Source organism: Phoca vitulina, unplaced genomic scaffold (assembly GCF_004348235.1).
Source record: "Phoca vitulina isolate PV1807 unplaced genomic scaffold, GSC_HSeal_1.0 scaffold96, whole genome shotgun sequence".
Classification (NCBI taxonomy): Eukaryota; Metazoa; Chordata; class Mammalia; order Carnivora; family Phocidae; genus Phoca; species Phoca vitulina.
In genome coordinates this window covers 2,310,114-2,334,601 of record NW_022589799.1, presented here as the reverse complement: position 1 = coordinate 2,334,601, position 24,488 = coordinate 2,310,114, and the positions used below count along the sequence as shown (strand labels likewise).

At 48.0% G+C, this 24,488-nt stretch overlaps 2 protein-coding genes and 1 non-coding gene across 4 annotated transcripts in view; all 3 read left to right on the top strand.

Moving 5' to 3' along the window:
• Positions 1 to 9,336, top strand: part of VPS45 (vacuolar protein sorting 45 homolog) — a 66,937-nt gene extending 57,601 nt beyond the window's left edge. For both annotated transcript variants that reach the window (XM_032397036.1, XM_032397035.1), the window contains one exon: positions 8,697 to 9,336. In XM_032397036.1, the coding sequence (XP_032252927.1) occupies positions 8,697 to 8,784 (88 nt within the window). In that variant the 3' untranslated portion in view covers positions 8,785 to 9,336. The remainder of the gene's footprint in view (positions 1 to 8,696) is intronic.
• On the top strand, positions 403 to 475 carry TRNAK-UUU. The gene has a single exon. It is a non-coding gene; the product is annotated as a tRNA-Lys (tRNA).
• A 5,028-nt stretch (positions 9,337 to 14,364) lies between the features above and the next one.
• PLEKHO1 (pleckstrin homology domain containing O1) lies at positions 14,365 to 23,732 on the top strand. Its single transcript, XM_032397126.1, has 6 exons — positions 14,365 to 14,608; positions 15,181 to 15,327; positions 19,890 to 20,030; positions 20,748 to 20,852; positions 21,229 to 21,330; positions 22,427 to 23,732. Exons 1-6 carry the CDS (start codon positions 14,579 to 14,581, stop codon positions 23,129 to 23,131), a joined length of 1,230 nt encoding a protein of 409 aa, XP_032253017.1. The 5' UTR covers positions 14,365 to 14,578; the 3' UTR covers positions 23,132 to 23,732.
• Positions 23,733 to 24,488: the final 756 nt, after the last annotated feature.

The window sequence follows — 24,488 nt, the reverse complement described above, 5'->3', positions numbered from 1 at the left end:
GCTGCTTTATACACGGTATTATTCAAGTCAGCGTCTAAAATTCAAAGAAAATAAGATGTCCTTATCTTTGATGATCGTATGGTCCAGTGGAGGGGGATCAAAAAATTTTGTATTTCTCAAATCAGGATATAATTAGTCCCAGGGACACAAAAAAGCACAAAATAAACATGACACATCTTTTGGAGAGTCCATTTTCTTATACTTTGGGGAGATGTTCAGAGGTAGAATTAAATAACTGATTACTACCTTAAAATATGTTTATATCAAAATTTAAAAGGTCCTTTTATGAAAAATAACAAAATTTTTATGGAGTTTTAAAAAACAAAATACCAGACCTCAAAGAAAGATGTAAGGTGGTAAACCAATTTGGACTATACCCTTGAGACTAATAAATTCAGGGGTGCCTGGCTGGCTCAGTTGGTAGAGCATGTGGCTTTTGATCTCAGGGTCGTGAGTTCAAGCCCCACATTGGGCATGGAACCTACTTAAAAAATAATAATAGTAAATTCATTCTTTTCTGTTGTTAGGGGTTTTCAGGTACAAAAATTTGTGAAGTGTTACTGGCTATTTACCCCAAAGATAAAAATGTAGTGATCCGAAGGGGCACTTGCACCCCAATATTTATAGCAGGAATGTCCACAGTAGCCGAACTATGGAAAGAGCCCAGATGTCCATCAACAGGATGAATGGATAAAGAAGATATACACACACACACAATGGAATATTATGCAGCCATCAAAAAATGAAATCTTGCCATTTGCAACAACGTGGATGGAACTAGAGGGTATTATGCTAAGCGAAATAAGTCAATCAGAGAAAGACAATTATATGATCTCACTCATATATGGAATTTAAGAGATAAAACAGTATCATAGGGGAAGAAAGGGAAGAATAAAACAAGATGAAATCAGAGAGGGAGAGAAACCATAAGAGACTCTTAATCATAGGAAACAAACTGAGGGTTGCTGGAGAGCAGGGGTGGGGGGATGGGGTAACTGAGTGATGGACATTAAGGAGGGCATGTGATGTAATGAGCACTGGGTGTTATATGAGACTGATGAATCACTGACCTCTGCCTCTGAAACTAATAATAAATTCTATGTTAATTAATTGGATTTAAATAAAAAAATTTTTTTGAATTTTGAGAAGTGTTAATGCATGTAATTTAAGTAAAATATGTCCTAAATAGAAATAATTAATTCAGGCAAAGTAATCAGGAAATACTTCACAGAGGAGATAGCATCTGAGCTAGACCTTAAAGAATAAGTTGGATTTCCATAGGAAGAGCAGTCAGGGATAAGGAAACAGCATAGTTAAGGACAGGAACTTAAAAAAAAAAAAAAGAGGAACAGCACATTTGAGAAATAATGAGAAGTTCTTTATGGGTAAATCATATATCCAGTGAAGAGCTGTATATAAGATTCCTACTATTTTCAGACATCGGTGCTTGAATGCCAATGGTTTTCTTTGCTCCTGATAAAATTGCTGTTGGATATTTAGAAAATGTTTAGCATGACAGGTGACATTTAAGATAAGGTCTTAACTTTTTAAAAAAATATGAATCTGGGGGTGCCTGGGTGGCTCAGGTCCCTTTGCAGTTAAGCATCTGTCTGGCTCAGGTCATGATCCTGAAGTCCCAAGATCATGTCCCACCTCGGGCTCCCTGCTCAGTGGGGAGCCTGCTTCTCCCTCTCCCTGCCACTCCCCCTGCTTGTGCTCTCTCACTCGTGCTCTCTCGCTCTCTCTCACATAAATAAAATAAAATAGAAATACATGTCTGATTCAGGTATTCACTCAGCAAACTCTAAATGCAGCATCTATTTTTTACTGCGGATACACAGATCAAAAAGATATTACTCAAGATGTACATTAACTGGTAAGAGAAGCCATTAGAAGAGAACTCCCCAAGCTCTCACTGCCACCACCCCCTCTGCCATCTGTCCCATCCCCTGGGACCAGTGTTCGTAGCCTAGCTCACCCCCAGGTAGGCACCAGGTCTCATCCCTCACCTACTCCAGGATATCACTCCAAATTGACTCCTCTCTCCTCAATCAGTTTTTCCCATGCTAGTGGATCATTCATAGAAGCATAGAAACATACTGACTTTTACCCCGCCTTTAAAAACCCTCTATTAGCCTCCTATCTCTTTCCAGGTTCCATATCATTTCTCTGTTCTCTTTTGTAGCAAAAATTCTTGAAGAATTGTTTCTAATCATTGTCTCTGATTCCTCTCCTTCATATTCTCTTGAACCCACATATTCTTTTAAGCCTCGATCTGTTCAGGCTTTCACCCCATTGCTCTCTGGAATTGTTCTTGCTATGGTCCCCAGGGACCTCCACATGGCTAACCCCAGAGTTAGCTTTTAGCATTCATTTTACTTGACCTGTGAGCAACATTCGATGCAGTTGTTCAGTCTCTTCCCTTGGAAACACCTTCATCTCTTAGCTTCCAGAAACTATAGTCTCCTGTTCTTCCTACCTCACTGGCCATTCCTTCTCTGTCACTTTTGTTCATTTCTCCTATTTTGGGAATCCCTGGAACTCTGTCCTTAGACCACCTCTCTTCTTCTCTATCTATACCCACTTCCTTGGCAATCTCATCCAGGCTCATGGCTTTAAAATCTGTCTGCTACTGACTCCTAAATTTATATCTCTCATCCAGAGTTTTTCAGCCTCAGCACTATTAGTGTTTGGGACCAGATAATTCTTTGTTGCGGTGAACTGTCCTGTGCATTGTAGGATGTTCAGCAACATCCCTGGCTTCTACATAGTGGATGCTGGTGGCATTCCACCAGTTACGACAACCAAAAATGTTTCCAGACATTGCCAGATGTCCCCTGGGGATAAAATCACATCTCTCTCACACCCCTCCCCATTAAGAACCACTGTTTCTAGTCTGAACTTCTCCCCCAAACTCCAGATTTGTATATTCAGCTGTCTACTTGACACTTCTATTTGAATGTCTAATTACCCATATTTAACATGATCAAGACCAAGCTTCTGATATATCTTTCTAAACACGGTCCTCCCTCAGACTTTCCATCTCAGTTAATTGCATATCCATCCTTCTAGTTACGTAGGCCAAAACCTTGGTGTTTTCTTGACTGCCCTACATCCTGATTCATCAGTAAATCTTATGATCCTTTCCTTCAGAATATGTCCAGAATCTGACACCTCTCACTACTGCTGTCCTAGTCCATGATACCACCATTTCCCGCCTGGATTGTTACAATTGCCTCACCCTTAACCCTTAACCCTACAGTCTGTTCTCTGGGTCACTCTAGGGATCTGTCTAGTGATAGAGACATGCCCAGGTCACTCAGGGCAAGTCTCATCTCTGCACAAAAGCCTCCAGGGGTTACCCATCTTACTCAGAGTAAAAATCAAAATCCTTACAATAAGCTACCAGGCCTCACGTGATCTCATCTTCATACTCCCCTCCATCCCCTTCCTTAACATCTCCAGTCTTATATCTTACTACCCAATACCTTAATTACTTCACTCCAGCCACACTGGCCTCCCCTCTGTTCCCTGAACACACCCGGCCTTGGTCCCTTTGCACTTGCCCTTCCCCCAGATACCTTCCCTTGCCTCATTCAGGTCTTGGCTCAGATGTCAGTTTCTCAGTGAGGCCTTCCTTGACCACAGGATTTAAAATCTCACACCACCAGCACCACTCCAACTCTTTTTCAAACCTGCTGTATTTTTCTCCAAAGCACTTTGTTCATCTCACGTACTGTAGAGAGGCAATGCTGCGTCGTGCTTAGGAGAGCAAACTCTGGAGGCAGATGCCTGGCTTTGTATCCCGACTCTGGCACTTTCAAGATGTAAGACCTTGGCTTCTCTGAGCCTCCATTTCTTTTTAAAGTGGGATCGTTTTTATCTAATGAGAACCTCGCATACAGTGATATGAGCTCACCATTCTTATTACTGTTATGTTATTATTACTTTTTACTTACTAATTTCATTTACCTTCCCCTTCTCCCATTGGAATATAAATCCCATGAGGGAAGAATTTTTTTTTTACTTTGCTTATTGCTGTATTTATAGCTGCTAGAGCAGTGCCTGGCACATAGTAGGCAGTTAATAAATATTTGTTAATCAAATTGTTACCTCTGGAAAGAGCAATGCGGAGAAGAAAGATCCAGGAGCCTTGAGCTCTATGTGTACTATTTAAAACTTTTGCCAGAAGAATGTATTCTTGTATTACTTGTGTCCTCAAAAAGCTTATAGGCTTATGTGGAAAAAGAAATATAGGCAAATGAATTTCTAGAGGATTGATAATGTGAGAGTTGAGTTGTAACAGATGCACAGTTCAGATAAAGTACGGAAGGGATGGGGCAGCCTTCCAGACGGAGGGAATAGTGTGTGCAAAAGCAGAGGTACGAGACACAACGGCCACTCCGACAGCTGTAAGCAGTGGACATGGAGAGGGCTTGTCAGTGCTCTGGGCTGTTAAATGCTCCATCATATCCTTCTCTCTCACCCACTCCTATGTTGCAGCGTCTCCAGCTAAGTGTTTGGCTGTAATTAGAAGATTATTACTCCATTAACACAAATATTTGGGGGGTTTTTTCTCATTATTTTCCACGAAGTCTTTTTCTAGGCTCCCGCTTCCTGTAAATTCTATTCATTTTGTTTCATTTACCACTTCACATTCGATTCTAGCTTCCTTTGGTGTCTTTGGTTTTTTATTATGAAGAAACTCATAACTTCTGTCTGTGGAATAGAGTGAAAAAAAGAGGAAGATATAAGTGATTAGATAGATAGATAGATAGATATAGTCTTATACAGCTTTGTTTAGAAGCACAGTTGTTCAACCAATTACTTTAGTAATTACAATCTAAAATCCTTTGAGTGTTAGTCTCCAGTTCCTTACCAAAGACTGAAAAGTGAAGAAACTCTTTTTCCAATGCATGATACAAGAGTTTTTGAGGTTGACTTTTTTTTTTTTTTAAGATTTATTTATATATTTGAGAGAGTGCGTGCGCATATGGGCGCAAGTTGGGAGAGAGGGGGAGAGAATCTCAAACAGATTCCCCCACTGAGCGCGGAGCCAGACCAGGATCAGTCTCAGGACCCATGCAATCATGACCTGAGCCAAAATCATGAGTCAGACGCTTCACCGACTGAGCCCCCCAGGTGACCCTTGGGGTTGACTTTTTAAAATCAGGTCTCTTGGGGCGCCTGGGTGGCTCAGTTGGTGCAGTGGTGGACTCTTGATTTTGGCTCAGATCATGATTTCAGGGTTGTGAGATCGAGCCCCACATCAGGCTCCATGTTGGGCACCTGCTTAAGATTCTCTCCCTTTCCCTCTGCCTCTCCCCACCTCTAAGTAAATAAATTAATAAAATAAAATAAAATCAGGGCTTTTTCTCTGCCCACCTGGCTTCTCTCCATAAAGTTGTGAATGATGACAGCACAAACCAAGACAAGCAGTAGCATTAATCCCCTCCGTTAGCTCCTGGTACCATCTTTGTTTATATGTTGTCTCACATTGAGTTGTGATTGTGTATCTGTCTCTAAGAGTCCCTTAAAGGTAGGAAGCATAACAAGTGTTCCTTTGTACACCTAGCTCAGTGCCTGCTTGATAATGAATGTTCAGTAAAACACTTGTTAAATTGAACTGAGCTGAATTGAATTAGATTATGATATCACAGGAGAAGGGAATTTTTGAGTTTGCTTCTCAAGTGAAATTGATTTAAAACAAAGCTAGATCCGAGGATCATAGGGGAAGAGAGGGAAAACCGAATGGGAAGAAATCAGAGAGGGAGACAAACCGTGAGAGACTCTTGACTGTGGGAAACAAACTGAGGGTTGTGGAAGGGAGGTAGATGGGGGGATGGGGTAACTGGGTGGTGGGCATTAAGGAGGGCACGTGATCTGATGAGCACTGATTGTTATATGCAACTAATGAATCAATGAACACTATATCAAAAACTAATGATATACTATATGTCGGCTAATTGAATTTAAATAAATCTCTATATGCAAAAAAAAAAAGCTAGAAAACAAAAATCATTCTTTTGTTGTTGTTGTTTTTAAACATAGTCAAAATTTGGGGTATAGATACCAATATGTTCATCGCCCATAATTTTGAAAGCATTCTGCTGTGACTCATCAAAGTCCTCAAATAGATACTTTTTAGAAAGTCACAATGGCCCTAGGAAACAAAATTAGACTTGGCAAATATAAATAGTATTTTCTCTTTGCAGTCAAGAATGTGGGGTCTTGTTGATACACAGAGGAGGAGCTTGAAGTATAATTTCAGTTAAGTTACTTCTTTCCTTTGCACTGGTTGCAGAGTCTGAAGCGAAGCAAAGATCACCTGATAAATTCCTGTAGGGTTTCCCAGCACATTTGTTTCATTCTTACTATAAGTCACTGATCAAAGACTTCTTGTGTTATCTTTCAAAAAAGCAATGCTGCCTCATGACACTTGTTTTCTGCCCTCCAAGTGTCTCCAGTCCAACTGGCCAAAAGCCCAGGCCAGACAGAGGTGCCTGGATTTCAGTAGGGGAATAAATAAATTTAGCTTCTACTCATTTCCCTCTACTTCATCATTTTTTTTCTTTTGCAAAGGAGTTTGGAATTTAAATCCTCCAAGTCCAGAATCTGCCAGGTCTAAAACTGCAAAACGATGGCAATGATAAGGTACCTGGTCACCCCTCTAACCCTCCCTACAGATCTGGCTCCTGAGAGTGACTGCGGCACACTTACCATACTGCCCCCAAACGCCTGTATCATAGCGAAGGCTCTCTTGCCAATGTGTAGCTATTTTATCTTTTTTTTTTAAGACTTCATTTATTTGAGAGAGAGAGAGAGTGTGAGCAGGAGGGAGAGGGAGAGAGAATTTGAAACAGACTCCAAGCTGAGTGCAGAGCCCAGCTCGGGGCTCGATCCCACGACCGCGAGATCATGACCTGAGCCGAAACCAAGAGTTGGGTGCTTAACCGACTGCACCACCCAGGCACCCCCATGCGTAGCTATCTTGATGAGCTCATTTATTCAGTACACCATTATTGGGTCCCTACTAGATATCAGCCTATGTGCTAAGCCCTGCAGATCCAAGCTGAAGAAGGCCTAGACGCGCCCTGAGCAGCTCACCGTCTAGTGTGGCAGCAATAATAGAGAGGGTACCTGGTGAAGAACAACACGGAGCCCAAATAGCAGTAGAACAGTGAGGGTTATAGTGATGGGAGGGATCCATGCAGCCTGAAGACGTTTGAGAAGTCTTCACAGAAAAGGTGACTTTTAATCGTCAGCCTTAAAGGATAAAAAGGATTTCATCAAAGAAGGGCTGTCTGTCGTTTCAGACACAGGACAGAAGAGCACAGCATACAGGTGGGAAAGCTCAGGAGGTGTTTAGGGGAGAGCAAATGGCTGGACGCTGCTGGGCGGACAAGCGGCACTGTGCGTGGGGCCCAAGGGCGCAGGTTCCAGGGCCTGGGTTTGAATCCCAGCTAAGCCACTTACTGGCTGTGGTGAACTTGGCAAGTCACTTCACCTCTATAGCTTGGTTTCGTCATCTCTAAAATGAGAATAATAGCATCTACTTCACACATACATATACACATACACATGTGGCTTAAAACGGTCCTCAGAACAAAATAAATACAAGTATTAGTTATTATGAGGATACATTATGAAGGGCCTTGAATTTTAATCTGTACATTGTTCTGTAAGCAAAGAAAGGTTTTATTTTTTTTATTTTATTTTATTATGTTAATCACCATACATTACATCATTAGTTTTTGTTGTAGTGTTCCGTGATTCATTGTTTGCGTATAACACCCAGTGCTCCATTCAATACGTGTCGGAAGGGAAAAATGAAGGGAGGGAAATCAGAGGGGGAGATGAACCATGAGAGACGATGGACTCTGAGAAACAAACTGAGGGTTCTAGAGGGGAGGGGGTGGGGGGATGGGTTAGCCTGGTGATGGGTATTAAAAAGAAAGGTTTTAAGGCTGATGAGGTGAAAGTATGCAATGGGATATCATCTGTGTTTTAGAAAATCAACTCTGGTGCCACTTTGCAGAGTCCCCTAGCTGCAGAGGAGACTAGAGGCACAGTCCATGTTCTGAGGCCATTTTAAGAGTCAAATAAGAGGTGCTGATGTAACACAGTTCTCAATTAATGTATGGTAGCCTTGCCCTTAAAAATTCTGGGTTCTGGGGCACCTGGGGGACTCAGTCAGTTAAGCGTCAGACTCTTGATTTCAGCTCAGGTCATGATCTCAGGGTCATGAGATCCAGCCCCGCATCAGGATCCACACTCAGCATGGAGTCTGCTTGAGATTTTTCCCCCTCCCTCCACCTCCTTTTCTACTCCTCTCGCCACTTGTGCTATCTCTTCTAGATAGATAGATAGATAGATAGATAGATAGATAGATAGATAGATAGATAAAATTAAAAAAAAAAAACTGGGTTCCTAACTAGAAATTTCAAATTGGAAACTCAGTCTTAACAGATCTTCCAGGTTAGTGAGAACCCTGGGGAAGAGCACTAAGGGGCGCTCCTTCTAGTCCGGATGTTTGAGCGTTCAACTGATGCTCCTCTTCTGCACCCAAACAGCAGACCAGTACTCCTTGCATACTAATCATGCCATCCTTTAGCCAGTTACATGTCATGGGCGAGATACTCTGTTTTTGGAGATGCTTTTTTTTTCCTTTGAGTAACCTCAAATCTACTGCTCAGTTTCCTAGAGGAAGTTCTGGCTTCTGGACTGCACAGCCGAAGCAGGGAGAGCTCTCAAGTTCCATCGAGGTCAGCAAGCAGAAGATGAAATGGTGATGGCGAGGTGAAGAGAATGGCGCGACTTCCCCTCTAGGCTCTCTGCAGGCCTTCCTTGCTGGCCAGAGATGTTGGAGAAGAGCCTTGGGTTTTGTGCTTGTCGTTATAACCCATCTCCAAGTAGCCTGCTAATTCCTGAACTGTTGGCACAGACACCAAGACTCCCAGTGATGAGTTGAGAATAAGTCTATGCCCATCCCAACCCACTTTTCTCATGGTTTCCGTATTAAATAAACAGATGTATTCCTTGTATTTGACAGCACAATCACTTCAGTTTCTGATGAATTCTGTTGGGATCGTACTTAAGAAAAGGGGTATCAGAGCTCAGAGGAGTTTAAAAAGTAATCATCTGATGCACACGCTACACATCCTCTCTTCTCTTGACCCCTTTTACTTTTCATTAACCACATTCCTGCACACCTCATTTTTTGAAAACTCATCATGTTTCTGTAAAGAACCATCCAAAAATTGTTCCTACATTGCAGTTTTTTGTGGCACTGAGAAACCATGGATGACTACAATAAAAATCCATTTTGTGAAAAGATACAAGTTTTTATTTCTTTGGGGTTAATAACTATTTATGGGAATTCATGAGACGAGGCATGAGCTGGCTTTACACCAAACATAGAGAAGGCATTGCTTCTATCCAAAGGATATTTAAAGTATGTCAAGGCAAATGATAAATTCTGGTGTCAATTTCGATTCTCTTGAAAGCAGTGGAAAGTGGTGATGTCGCTAATGCCAGGAAGTTATGGCATCCTTGAATCAGCAAAAACACCACAGCACAATCCTGCCCTGGTTCTCTGTAAGTCCTTTATATATTTTTTAACCTTCTTTTTATGTTGAACATAAAATATTCTCTAGCCTCAGATAGCCTAAGTTCCAGTCTGTCACAGTTATCAGGCTTTGGGAATGCTATTTAGTCTCCTTGTGGCTCAGTGTCCTCATCTGTAAAATAAGAGTAATAGGGGCACCTGGGTGGCTCAGTCAGTTAAGCAGCCAACTCTTGATTTTAGCTTAGGTCATGATCTCAGGGTCGTGAGATTGAGCCCTGAATTGGGCTCCGTGCTCAGTGGGGAGTTGGCTTCTCTCTCTCCCACTCTCTCTCCATCCCTCTCCCTCTGCCCCTCTCCCCGCTTGCCCACTCTGTCTCTAAAATAAATAAACCTTTTGAAAAAATGAGAGTAATAAAGTACCATCCTCATAGGATTATAAGAATTTGGTAATACATATAAAGCACTTAGAACATTGCAAACACTAATAATAGACAATAAGATTGATTCCTGTCTCCAACCTGGGGATACAAAATCACTATACAGAAAGATCGGATTCCTGTCAACCCTCCCACTGCACTAATCAGCAGCTCAAGAAATAAGGGAAAAAATAAAGGTCATTCTATCCATCTCCCTTTTCCCCATTCCCTCTCCCTTTTCTCCATTGTTTCTTTAACTCATACTCATGTGAAGCCCTAAGACTGTGTCCATATTTTAGCTAAGAGCTAAGATCTAAATTCCTTTTTTTTTTTTTTTTGTGGGTCATTTTTAGGTACATTTTTACAAATTTTTCCCTTTTTTATAATAAAAAAGTGAGACTGCCTTCACTTGGGGACACATTATTTTAATTGCAGCATTTTATGAGTTACATAGTTTTTTCAAATAAACAGAAACCTCCCTCCAAGCAGGATTACCTGTGCTTCCCTTCCTCTTGGCAAGGTAATTCTTTGGAATAAGAATAATAAGAACAGAGACTTTTCGGGGTGCCTGGGTGGCTCAGTCGGTTAAGCAACCAACTCTTGATTTCAGCTCAGGTCATGATCTCAGGGTGGAGGCATCGAGCCCTGCCTTGGGCTCCCTGCTCATCGGGGAGTCCGCTTGAGATTCTCTGCCTCTCCCTCTGCCCCTCCCCCCACACTCACCCTCCCTCACTCGCTCTCTCTAAAATAAATCTTTTTAAAAAAAGGAAAAAAAGGAACAGAGACTTTTCTTATATCATTCCTCCTATTATTTGCCTGCTTCCATTGTGCCTACTCAACTAACAATACCAAGAAATCTAAAAAGTGAGCCTTACCCTCAGGATGTTTGATGCCAGAAGTTGGCATTTCTTTATTAAGGATCAAAGACTTACATACATTTTTTAATAATTTTTTAAGTATTTTTTTAGAGACAGAGAACCCGGGCATGCACGCGTGTGAGTTGCGGGGAGGGGCAGAGGGAGAGGGAGAGAATCCCAAGCAGGCTGCACAGCCGGCGCGGAGCCCAACTCGGGCACGATTTCATGACCTGAGATCATGACCTGAGCCAAAGTCAAGAGTCCGGTGCTTAACCAACTGAGCCATCCAGATGCCCCAAAGACTTACATTTTTACTTAAGATTTACAGAACTGATTACATTATCCGTGGCTCTTTATCTTTACCCTTTAAAAACAGCATTTCCCTTGAAGTCTCATGTGCTTTTAATGACCTCTCTTCCACAGACTGAAATGCCCTAGTCAAATGTCCCATTTACTCTACAAAGCCGAGGCACTGTTTTTAGCTAACCAACTGTTTGGACAGCAGTTTTTGCACGGTAAACTTGCAAGCAGCAACTCACAATCCTTATCGCTGATAGCTCCTTCCTTCCTCCCTTGCTTGGAGTGGCTTTTAAAACAGTCAATTGAAGAGTAAAATTGCTGGCAGGTGTGTCTTACCCACGGTGATGCTAGTAGGGAGGTAACCCCATCACAAGTCCTCCCAGTATCTTCTCCACCAAAGAGAAACATTGGCTTGAGTCATCTTTGTGGTTCGTGTGTACGATGGTGTCAAGCCCACTGAGGAGACAGTGCTATGACAATGTGTAAAAGCACCCATAAATTCTCACTCAGATTTCTCACTTAAGAATTGGTATTTGGAAATAGTCCTAAATCCAAAATCCCAATTCAGGTGCCATGATGTTCACCTGGTGAGAGAGAAGTGAGCTGAGGAATAGGCCCGGGAGGAGTATGGCCCAGGGAAAGAGGTGTGAGTAACAGGACCCCGGGAGGCCAAGTGAGGGCAGGTAGAGGCAGGACAGTAAGACGAGACAGTGCAGCAGTGCAGGTTAGTGAGAGAGAAACCCAGAGATTTATGTAACATCTTACGGAGCAAATAGGAAAGGTTCTCCAGCCCACATGCATCTGTTCTGGAATCTGAAAATTACTTTGGAGGGTTTTGATTTTTTAGCAGTCCCTCTGTCTGATGTTCCACAAAGCTCCAGCACGAGGACCCCACTACCTTGCATACAGCAGACACTCAAGTATTTGTTGACTTTTGAATGGAGGACAAAGGAAGAAGATGGGGCAAATGAATCTCGTCTCCCATAAGCCAGAATCTATTTAAACTGGAAATCCAAACTGCTCTCATCTGCCTGGCCAGCAAGCCCTCAAAAGAGCATGCCTGCTACTTTTTCCTCACCAGTACACTGGGACATTTTGCTTCCTTATTTATGAAGACATCCTGGATTTTCTCATTCTTTTTAAACAGAGAGTGAGAAATAGAGATGGTGGAAGGGGAGAGGAGGGTGTGTGTGTATGTGTATGTGTGTGTGTGTGTGTGTGTGTGTGTGTACACAAAGCCTAAACAGTAGACTGGAGTCAGAACACCTGGATTCTAATCCATTTAGCCAGTAACTTTGTAAATATGGCCAAGTCGATTCAGTTGCCATGCAGTTTACTCATTTTCCAAATGGGAATAATATTTATTCCATATACCTCAGAAGGTGGCACTAAAGATTTAAAGAAATTATATCTGAGAGCATTTTGAAACGATAAATTTCTGTATCAGTCTAAAATAGAGGAATTAATTACTGTGGTAAATGGAAAGAGGTTAAGAGGAATATTGTTGGATTAGGAGGACAGGGGGAGGCTGGGAAAAGAGAAAAGCCCCTCCTTCATCTGACAGATGCCAGAAAAAGCCAAGGCCACCCCATTCCTCAAACCACAAAATTGGTCAATACTTTCTTTTATCTTGAGACATCTCCAGAAAAAAAGAGTTCTTCCTTTTCCCGGCTCTTGTGTGCCAGGGATTTGTATTCATTTTTTGGTTATTGCATGTCTACCATATGCCAGGCAATGTGTTTGTTAGCTTATTATTGTTCAATAATTAGCCCTAGAGGACAATACTTGCAAATTTTTGTAGGACTTCGACAGGTGATCTCCTATATCCCACTAACTTTCCTTGTTGATGGAATTGGCAGCTCATCCCTCACCATTTAATATGTTGAGGAACAGAGTTCTAACGAAATTCAGTGACTTGGGGCGCCTGAGTGGCTCAATGGGTTAAGCTGAGTTTCTGCTCAGGTCATGATTTCAGGGTTGTAAGATGGAGCCCCGCCTGGGGCTCTGAGCTCAGTGCGGAGTCTGCTTGTCCCTCTCCCTCTGCTCCTATCTCTCTCTCTCAAATAAATAAAATCTAAAATTTATATTTAAAAAAGAAGAAGAAGAAAGAAATTCAGTGACTTGACCAAAAGCCACAAAGTCGTGATGATGAAACTAGTACCCAAACCTGGGTTTCCTGACTCCCCACCTCCCCTTAAATCTGTATTGGAAAAAAATGAAGTTACGAAGATGTTGTTCTGTAAGCTCTGAAGGAGATCTGGTGTGGGAGGCATCAGCAGAGGTTTCCCCCAGTCAGGGCATCCTCTGGGCATGGAGCCCTTCCCTCCACTGGACTCGGATGGATGTTTCCAGGTCAGTGCAGCAGGAAGATATACCCAGGTAATAGGAAGTTTAAGCCTCACCTGGAGCTTGTATTCAAAGCCACATGGTACTGTGGACAATGGCTTTGGAGACAGAGCAATCTACTCCTGCCAGTACTTAGCGTGTGTGTCTGCATATCCCTCGGCCATCCTGAGTCTCACTTTTCTCTATGTGCAATGGAGCTCATACGTATATCCACTTCATACTCAGGAGGCTCAAAGAAGGCCCGAGGCTTGGTAAACTGGTAGCAATGTGGATTACTATGAACTCCACTCCCCCCGCGTGCCCCACACACCAATACCCCCGTCCTCCGGGAACATAAAACTTTTCCCCAGCACCTGACCTACCCAGGCCACTCTCTCTACCACCCAAGGAGTGTGAATTCCAGATGCCGGTTCTCGGTAAGGCGGGCGCCCTCCCACCTCCCGCTCTTGTTTTTGTTTTTGTTTTTGTGTTGGGAGGGAGACGATCTCGATCTAGGTTATTTCGGTCTTCCTGAACCTCTCTCCATTATCCGTTCCAGCCGCCTCCGCGGGCTGTCTGGGCAGGTCCGGCGGGTCGGTGTCTCGGGCTCCACCCCCGGCTCCGGCCGCAGGTGCGAGCGTGGGTCCCGCGGACCACCCCCCGCCCCGTCCCCCGCCCCGGGAGCCGCTCTCCGGCTGGGTTTAGGTCTGTCTTCTTCACCCTCAGCGAGTCAGAAACAAAGGAGGGGGGTGGGGGAGCGCACCATCTCCGGCTCCGCGATTCGCCCTTTATTCTGAACTCGCAACGTCAGCGGGCCGGCGGATGGAACCGCGGGGCGCGGGCCGGGCCGCCCACAGCGCGCCGGGCCGGGGAGCTGGCGGCGGGGGCGCGCGGGGGCCCGGGCCGCGTGGGCGCCGGGATGGAGGGCGCCGAGGGGCGGGGAGCGGGCGTGCGTGTGTGTGCGAGTGCGAGGGAGGCCGGCCTTTAGTGTAACCGGAGCTACAAAGAAGGGGAGAGTCCGGGAGAGGGAGGGAGGAGCGGCGGCGGCGGCGCCGGGGGCAGCTCCGCCAGCCGGCCCCTTCCCCCCGCGCCCGCGCCCGCGCCCACCCGGAATGATGAAGAAGAACAATTCCACCAAGAGGGTGAGTGCGCCCGCGCCCGCCGCCGGCCGCTCCGAGGACCCCGGCCCCGCGGCCCCGGCGCCGCCGGGGGAGGGGGGCGGCTTTTGTGTGCGGACTTGGGTCGGGGGCTCGGACTTGGCTCACTTTCCGCCCGCCCCCGGCGCCCCCTCCCCCGGGCGGCCGGCCGCCGCCTGCGTGCGCGCTGCAGCGGCCCCGAGACAATGAGAAATAAAATAAAATGCCGTTAATCCCGGCGCGGCGGGGACCGAGGCTGCGGGAGGGGGCGGGGGACCTGGCGGCCAGCCGGAGGCCACCCTCCGCCCAGGCCGGCCCCGGCCCCTTCCTCTCGCACTTGGAGTTGTTGATGTGGGGGAAGCGGGAGGGCAGCGGTGGGGAGAGAGTTGCCCCGAGTGAAAACCTTCCGAGGAGTGGGGCGCGAACGCGGGGCGCCCTGAGTCCAGCCTCTGGGGGGTGGGGGGCGGTCACGGGAAAGCCGGCGAGAGGGCAGCCGAGGGGGGTCGTGAGGGCCGGAATGAGACGAGGACAAGGCGATAGCCACCTAACCGGAAGGTTCTGCTCTTGCCCTGGGGCAGGGGCTTCAGGATGGCAACCAGCCGTCCGCACCGCCTGAGAAGGTCGGCTGGGTCCGGAAATTCTGCGGGAAAGGGATTTTCAGGGAGATTTGGAAAAACCGTTATGTGGTGCTGAAGGGGGACCAGCTGTACATCTCTGAGAAGGAGGTAGGTGCCCTCTGCCTCCGCTGTCCCTGCGTCCTCACATTCCCCGTTTTGTCCCTCCACAGGGGACTCACCTACCTCCGCCTCCCGCTTCCCTCACCCCCCCCCATTTTGTTCCAAAAGCAAGTTCAGCAATTCGGTGGGTCTCTACCCCTGTCAGATCTGCAGAGAAAGGTCACCCTTTCTCCAGAAGACCCGAGTTAGAATTCCAAGTGGAGCGTGCATTTTACTTAATGATTTTTCTTGGCAAACACCTTTCTGACAACGACGACGACCCCCCCTCCCAAGGTGTCCCAAAAGTTCTAAGTGTCCCCTGCTGCCCCCTACCCTATCCTGGCAGCTAGCTGGAGGTAGGATTTTTTTTTTTTTTTCCTTTGCCACGGCTGCTGAAAAACTCTGCTCAGCTTCTTCTTCACCCCTTCCTGTGCCCCTGCTCCCAGCCAGGGGACCTCCTCGGTCCTGTCTCTCGCAGGGGGGCATATGCGGGTCATATCACAGCTGCAGCTGCCCCAGTCACAGAAAACACGTACACAACCCTGGGTCAGTCTCATATGACCTCAGGCAGAGTATCTATGAGTGGCAGTTATTTCTGTTGAAGCCAACGTTCCTAACCTGTATGCTTCCCACTCCATTAAAAAAAGAAGCAGCAGCAAGGAACCCATTCTCCACCCTCTTCATAACTTCCCCCAGTTGTATCAGAAAGGAGACAAATGGAGTCAGGAACCCCTGTCCGTCCCTGGGTAGTTAAAATGAAAACCACAGTCGGCATTCAGAACCTGAGCCCAGATCACCGAACCCACAGTCTTCTCCCTTTTATCTCTATTTCTTGAGATCAGTAACACCTGAGAAACTGACATTGCCTTCTGTGAATTGGAAGTCATTCCAGTCCCCTACTTCTGAGACTGTGTCCGCATTAGGCTAGGACACTGTCCTGTGCTCCCCTGGTTGGGTGGCCCTTCCTCCCCCAATCCTGTGCCCCCCCACCCAGCCTAACTGGGAAGTCCACCCGGAGTTCTAACCTCTTCTGCTTTCTGCAGTAGACTATATTTAGGTAAATAAATCCTTTTATGGTATTGAAACAGACACATGCGCAGTCCTAGAGAAAGTATTCATCTGAACAGAACGTGTACCTAGGCAAGTAGGGGAGAGCTGAGCTGTGCCCGGGCCCGAGCCATCCCTCTTCTGGGTGTTTCGACCTGACTATTTACACCAGGCTGGGAACTTGGTGATGGAGGGCGGTGGGAGAAGACTTTGACAGCAGGATTTCTTCTTAAGGGCCACCTCTACCCAATCCCAAATCCTATAGAAGGTTTTTCCACAGTTTGCTGGCTTTCCAGTTTAAAAAATAATAATAATAAGCAAGTGTCAAAGGGTATCTCCTGTCTTCCCCGAACTTCATAATGGCAGGAAACTCTGGTGAGCAATCAGGAAGAACTTCCCACACGTCAGAGGGGAACCATGAGAACAGTGAAAGGGTAGAAGGAACAAGACATCTTTTCTTGTTTGTATTTGTCCAAAGAAAAGAGTCTGGGAGCGAAAGAGCGTGCTTGCTCCCTGTTTGTGGATGAAGGAGTACAGAGACAGGGGGAAGGCTCGAATGACCTCAGCCTCCAAGGCTTGGTGTCCTGTGAGTCAGGAGCATCTGACTGGTCATGGGGCCCGCTGCCCCCTGCTGAGAAGGGCGCAGGAGAAGTGGGGACAAGCCTACTGTTACTCCTCTTCTTTGGAGCCCGTTTCCATGCTACGGCAGGCCTGGGCTAAGGGTGAAGCTGACAGAGGACTCTGGGCTCTATTCTGTCCACTTCCCACAAGCTCCAGAGCTAATAGGTTCAAGATTTTTTTTTTAAATGCAAAGTATAATGTTTGTAATTTATGTGTTAACGCAAGAATATCCCTAACCCTCTCCCCTCGAATTTTCAAGTCTTTTTTTGTTACCTCTCCTCATAAAGGCAGGGTCTCCCACCACCACCTCCATCAAAGAAATCCTTCTGTATTTGTTGTTATTAATCATTTTCCTCATTCTCAGTCAAAGGGCACCCTATGATCATGGGGTTGATGTATAGGAACAGGAACTAGATCTTAGGAGATCTCCTGGTAGAGGAAATTGGGTTCAGGGCATCTTTTTTGGCAAGGGAAAATCCCTTTCTGTGGGCCCAGGGGAAAGGAAGGGCTAGCTTTGGAAGATGGGTAGTTATCAATGAGACTTTGGGACAAGGGTCTCGGAGCTGTCCATCTTCCGTGGGACTGGAATCTACTCGTCCCGCCGTTTGTCTTGCCCTTTCTCCTACCACTGCCCTCTCGAGGCCTAACCTCTGTCACTGTCTCCTTCCTGGAGCTCCTTGTCAGCGTGTCTGAGGCAGAATACCCCCCTCCCTTCCCTTCCCTTCTCCCTTCCCTTCCCTTCCCTTCCTGAAAGGAAAGCAGAACAAGTAAGTCTCCTCCCCTGGCTCCATACCCACACCCAGCACTTTCCTCTCTGAGTCCTGGAGGCTGCTGATAGTCTCAAGACTGAGGAAGAAGGACAGGAGGGCTGATGCATCATCCTCCCTCCCTGCCCCACATTTCCGGGAATTGTTCTCAGACACCCCTTGCCAACACCTTCTCCGCTCCCATCCACAAGCCTCCCATCCACAAGCCTCCCGGGCCTCTGGTCACTTAGCAGCCCCAAGCCGGGGAGCCCTGGAAGGGGAAAGCCGTGGCGGAGGCACGCCGGGCCAACACAAACAGGCAGATGTATGAGCAGCCATTGACCCCAGCGAGGCTGTGTGATGAGCCCTCCGCCTCTGTGTCAGCCCCTGGCCCCAGCGGCGAGTCCGAAGGACAGGCAGATGCAAGACCAGAGATGGGCTGGGGAGTGGAAGAGAGACTCACTCCCCCACCTCAAGGCTGCTGAGAACCAGGGGAATAGATGAAGTCACCTGCAAGCACACAGTTCCTAGTTCGCGCTTGAGAAACAGTTCCAGTCAGGGAGGGTGGGTGTCCTCCAAGGGAGACAGGAGACTACTTTTATCTGTTTGTTTAGTTTTGACAAGACAAGCACTGGCGCTCTTCATCTCTCGTTCCCAGGGTCTTCCGAGCCCAGGCTCAAATGGTAGAGGGCGAAAGGGCTTTCTAATCACAGGCTGCTCGTCTGGGCCGGCGACTAAGTCCCTCTCCTCTTGTAAGCCAGAACAATCCATGAGCCACAGCTTCAGAGTCCCAGGCCTGTGGGGAACACCTCAGTGGAGAGGAGAAACAACGGAGAGGTTTCCACGAGACCTCGGCAGAAGTACTACTGGAATTTGTTTTGTGGCACTCTACAAAGGCTGGTTGGGGTCAGAGGATGGAGAGAGAACTGTGGTCTCATGAGACGTTCGGCAGGAGGGTGAAGGGCCAAATGCTGGCTAACGCTGCGAAGGGTAGAACCAGGGTGCAAGAGAGACAGCACGAGCAGGAAGGGCTCAGTTTAGACACAAAGGAGAACCAGCTCTCAAAACTGGAACCATGGAGAGAAGTAGCAGAATACAAGTCTGAAATGTCCTCCAGGGACAGTGTAAGCGCATCTTTGTCTAGGGAGAGGTGGATGACTTAAATGGCTCTCGAAGCCTGCAAGGGCCAGGCCGGGTCATCTCAGGAGCTCGGAGGGCAGGAGTAGGGCAGGAACTATAGGTGTATTTTTCAGCTTGTCTGAGCAAACTCAGCACAGGGCACTGCTGTTTCTATGGTGCTGGAGCTCCCGAAATGAAGGAGGCCGATGACTCTCTTTAGAATAATATATATTTGAGGAGGGAGTCAGGTAAGAAAGCCTGGCTGGCTCAGTCAGTGGAGCCTGTGACTCTGGATCTTGGGGTTCTGAGTTTGAGCCCCATGTTGGGTGTAGAGATTACTTAAAAAAAATAATAAAACCTTAAAAAAAAAAAAGCGACAGTGTAGGGAGTCAGTTCAGCGTCTGTCTTCGGCTCAGGTCATGATCCCAGGGTCCTGGGATTGAGCCCCGAATGCCTGCTTCTCCCTCTCCCTCTGCCACTCCCCCTGCTTGTGTTCTCTCTCTCTGACAAATAAATAAAATCTTTTTTAAAAAAATAAAATAAAGCGACAGTGTAAACATTTAATAAGATGGGGGAGACCAGAGGTAGCATTTGCCTGGAGACATCTGTGATGCTGACCCCGCTTTTATCTCCTCCCTCTGGATGATCAACAGCCACCCAGGTCTTTCTTTCTTCGGGATGATAGGATTAACCTATTAGCCGCCACATAAGCCGTGTCTTTTGAAGGACATAACGGGGGTCATAGTGAAGAGAGACATCCTGGGGCTCCGGAAACAGGAGCTGAGCCGAAGAGAGTGTGGATAAGGGGATAAGGGGCTTACATGGAAACCCACCTGAGGAGTCAGGGCTTGAGGGCTGCCCCAGGACCATGCCCACGCTCAGGCCTGTGTGGGCCTTGGGTCAGACAGCTCTCCTACCCTGTCCTCCCTCCCCTCTCCTTAGGCTCATCCTGCTTCCCAGAACCGGCCTAAATTAACAGTCTGGGGGAAGGCGTGAAGTCATCTTCTCCTCAGCACCTCACCTCTAACCCTCCCCTAGGTAAAAGATGAGAAAAATATTCAAGAGGTGTTTGACCTGAGTGACTATGAAAAGTGTGAAGAGCTCCGGAAATCCAAGAGCAGGAGCAAGAAAAATCATAGCAAGTTTACTCTTGCCCACTCCAAACAGCCCGGCAACACGGTATGTTTCTCCTGCCTCCTGGGCCCCTGGAACCGAGGCCACTTGCATGTCGGGGGCAGAGGACACCTTTGCCCTTCAGGTTCTCCCCCCCACTCTGGGCCCAGAGGCCCCGCACTTGCCCTCCTGCCAGCTTCTGTTATTTAACCTGAGAATAATGTGGCCATTGCCTTCCCTCCAGGCGAGCCAGCCTTTAAACTATCCAACCACAGAGATCAGCTCTCTCTCTCTCTCTCTCTCTCTCTCTCTCTCTCTCTCTCTCTCACACACACACACAGGCACACATACATCATACACTCTTGGAAGAAAATCACTTTTCCCTGTACCCTGATAGGTGAAGTTCTGAATCTAATTTCTCTTGTCTGAGGGGACTCAGGGAAGTTCCTGTCACTTTCTGTTTACTCAGACGTTAAAGATCTTTATTTTAGTACCTGTCCTTTATTATCTATCAAACCTCCTGTAATTATCTCCAATGACGTAGTAATATCCATCACCCTTCCTAGCTCTTCCTTGGTCATTTCTAAAACAACCTCTAAGCTGTGGCATCTTCTAGGACTAGAGGCTGGTTTCCTTAGGTTGTGGATGACTCTGGAAGCAGAATCTCTCTCCTTCTAGGAGCTGGGTCTAAGAGAATGAGATGATAATTCCTTATTTCTTCACCCTTCCTAGTGAGGCACCAACCCTAAAACGCTGGCTGAACCAAGAATCTTCCCCTCACAGGCTCCCAACCTGATCTTCCTGGCCGTGAGTCCAGAAGAGAAGGAATCATGGATCAATGCCCTCAACTCTGCTATCACCAGAGCCAAGAACCGCATCTTGGATGAGGTCAGGGGGGCTCATGTGGAGGGGAGGAGCACCAGGGCAGAGGCAGTACCCGTGACTCATGTAAAGGGGGAGGTTTGGGGGTGCACCCCACTTAACTTGCTACCCCCCACGAGCCGTACTTCTTTAGCTCCCTTTGAAAACCCCATTGTCCCACCTTCTGAGTCTTTCCGCCAATTCCTCTTTCCATGCTTTGTGGTGCCTGGGGCCAGCCTTGGAGCCCCCGCACATGCAGTAAAGGCCTTGCCCTTGGATTTTCTCAGAACCAGTCAATGGGGTGGGTTTATTTCCCAGTCCAGGCATGTTCAGGCCACAGGGGATGCTGGGTTCAGGCCACAGTCTCTGAAGAGCGCCCATGACTCACAATGCATCTCTTCAGGTCACCGTTGAGGAGGACAGCTATCTCGCACACCCCACTCGAGACAGGGCAAAAATCCAACACTCCCGCCGCCCCCCAACTCGGGGACACCTGATGGCCGTGGTACGTAAGATTGTAAGAAAGTAAAACTTGTTGAAGGGCCAACTCCATGTGGGTCCATCTCAGACAAGAGTATTCAGCCCACCAGAGGCATTTGTGGTACCAAGGTCAAAGGCTCAGGAAGTCCCTGCACCCCGTCCCCCTGCCTGATTCCTCCAAATCAGAAATACTTACTTAGCACCTACTATGAGTTCAAAAGTCCTTGCCCTCAATAAATGTATCATTCTTGGTGGAAAATGAGATCTACCCACAAGGAAAGCGAACATAGAAGAGGTGAGTGCTGTCCCACGGAGTAGAAATTAACCGCACAGCGGTGGCATCAGGCCCTGCAGTCACTTCCAGGAGGAAGGATCACCGTGACCCCCCGCAACACACCGAGTGCTGGTTCCTCTCACTGTCCGAGCTCTCGGTCTCTAGAGAGAGAGGCAGTCAGGTATAGTAGAAAGAATACAGGCTTTGGAGTCAGACAGAACCAGGTTGTAACCTAGCTTTGCAGTTTCTCTCGACTCCCTCCCTGAGGCCGCTGGTCTTCAGCAGGAAAGGGGGCAGGCGCCATGCCTACCTTGAAGGGCTGCTGTGAGGAATGAATGACTGAAACAACATATGTATCGATACACATGAGGTGCCGAATAGTACCTGTATTGTTTTGTATTATTGTAGTGTTCTGGAAATAGAACAAGTTTTACTTTAAGGCGCGGGGTTCTGAGCTCTAAAGGGCAGAGGCGGTTGGGGCGTAGGGTTCAGAGGACACAGATGGAAAAGGACAGCAGCTGTGCCATGCGGAGCATCCTGTGGGTGTCAAACCCGATTTGATGCTTAGAGTCCCCGAGACGGAGAAAAAAAGGCACTCTGCAGGAAGTTTATAGTAAAATGGAGAGTATGGGACACGAGCAGGAGAAGTTACTTTAAATCACAGAACAATAAGAGAAAAGTTCCAATCACTATCAAAGGAATGAGAAAACAGTAAGAAAGTCAAAGGGCTCAGTCAGGATGGAGGAGGAAAATGGCCAGTTTGCCTCTGTCTTTCCAACAGACAGTCACTCCTGAACCGCCTACTGATGGCAGTTCCCCCCTTCACCCCCACCCTCTCCTTCCCTAGGCTTCCACCTCTACCTCGGATGGGATGCTGACTTTGGACCTGATCCAGGAGGAAGACCCTTCCCCGGAGGAACCAGCCTCTTGCGCCGAGAACTTTCGCGTGGACCTGGACAAGTCTGTGGCCCATCTGGCCGGCAGCCGGCGGAGAGCAGACTCAGACCGCATCCAGCCCTCCTCAGACCGAGCCAGCGGCCTCCCCCGGGCTTGGGAAAAGCCAGACAAAGGGGCCACCTACACGCCCCAGGCCCCCAAGAAGCTGAGCCCCGCAGAGAAGGGCCGCTGTGCCTCCTTGGAGGAGATCCTGTCTCAGCGGGACGCTGCCCCGGCCTGCACCCTCCAGCTGCGGGCCGGGGACCCCCCAGGCCTCGTTCCTCCCCCCCCGGGGCAGCTGTCCCGGATCCAGGACCTGGTCGCCAGGAAACTGGAGAAGACTCAGGAGCTGCTGACAGAGGTTCAGGGACTGGGAGATGGGAAGCGAAAGGCCAAGGACCCCCCGGGGTCTCCTCCTGACTCTGAGTCAGAGCAGCGGCTGCTGGAGACGGAGCGGCTGCTGGGAGAGGCGTCGTCGAACTGGAGCCAAGCAAAGAGGGTGCTGCAGGAAGTCAGGGAGCTGAGGGACCTGTACAGACAGATGGACCTGCAGACCCCCGACTCCCACCTCAGACCAGCCACGCAGCACAGTCAGTACCGGAAGAGCCTGATGTGAGCGAGGGGGACGGCGGCTGAACTTGGGGGGTGGGGTACGCGGACTCTTATCTCCAAGTGTTGCAGGATAAAGCTTTTTTATTTACCTCAGTCAAAAAAAGGAAAAAAAAAAAAACCCACAAACTCGTTGCTCTTGCTGCTGCCCAACCTTCCCCCCACCCCCGTTTCCTTCCTTATCCGTGGCTGTTTCTCTGCCACCTCAGTTGCCTCAGATTTGAGGGGGTGACCCCGACAGCAGTATTAAGAAGCTCTCACCTAGACGAAGAGAGGGGGGAATAAAGGCATAGTCTGGCCACTTACACACACCACCCCTCAGACACGGCAGGGAGCGTTCTGCTGCTCCCCAGGACATGCATAAGCCAAGTTTGCGGGGGAGGCTCTTTCGCTTCCATCCCATTCCAGGTTTTCAGTCTGAGGGTGAAATTTCCGCTGTCCAGCTCTAGCCCCGGGGATATGGAAGCCACTGCCACCTGCGCACACAGAAGTGACATCTGTCCCAGGCCTGAGTAGGATTTGTGGGATCCCACCAGCCACACCAGCTTCTTGCTCATACCCTCTGATGAGCCTGAGCTGCCTGGCTATCTTGTTCGCCGTGTGTCTTCCCTTCATTTCCCCACCTTTCCCAACACCGACGCGAAGATCCAGTGCTGGACAGTTGGAATGGTGTGGTCCTTCGGGGGGGGGGGGGCCCAGGGCAGGGGAACTAGGGGCGGCTGACCCCACAGAAGAACCGCACTAAGAACGAAACTGATTTGCAATGCAAGCTGGGCAGGATTGAGGGGAAAACCAAACGTGTGGCCAGGTTCCTCTTTTGGCCAAGCTAGGTTTCCTGTAGCCTCTCCCTCGCCTTCCTCAAACCCCTCTCCCGACACTCATCAGGCCCCGACTTCAGCAAAACATCTCTGTGCTCGCGCCACCGCCCTCCTGGCCAGGCTCCCTTGCATTCTTGTCAACGGTAGATCTCACACACTCATTCTGTTTTGTTTGCTTCTTCCCTCTGAAGTTCCTAAAATCAGATTAGCAACAGTGACAGGGGCCAGAGAAGGGTTGTGAAGGCAAGAGCTGAGTGGGTTTTGACAGGAAGGGGACAGAGAGCCTCACGAATCAACTAAAGGGGTTAGAAGCCACTTGGAAGTTTATGCACCCCTTGCTAGCCCCTTGACCCTCTTCCCTAGATCTCCTCTTGCTTCCAAGAGTCAAGACCTAGCGCTCCTCTTGGGGGTGAGAGGGGAGAACGTGGGGACAGAGGCCCGTTGGTGCTGGCGGTGAGGCTGCCCCAATGTGACATTCGGGAAGATGCGGTAGGAGGGAGGAAAGGAAAATCCCCTGGGGGGAGCGCAGACCCTTCAGTTCCCGAT

Bases quoted from the DNA above. Each gene is read 5' to 3' on its own strand.
- PLEKHO1 (XM_032397126.1), top strand. From the start codon at position 14,579: ATGATGAAGAAGAACAATTCCACCAAGAGG. The intron at 14,609-15,180 runs GTGAGTGCGCCC...GCCCTGGGGCAG, and splicing joins AGAACAATTCCACCAAGAGG to GGGCTTCAGGATGGCAACCA. The intron at 21,331-22,426 runs GTACGTAAGATT...CTCCTTCCCTAG, and splicing joins GGGGACACCTGATGGCCGTG to GCTTCCACCTCTACCTCGGA.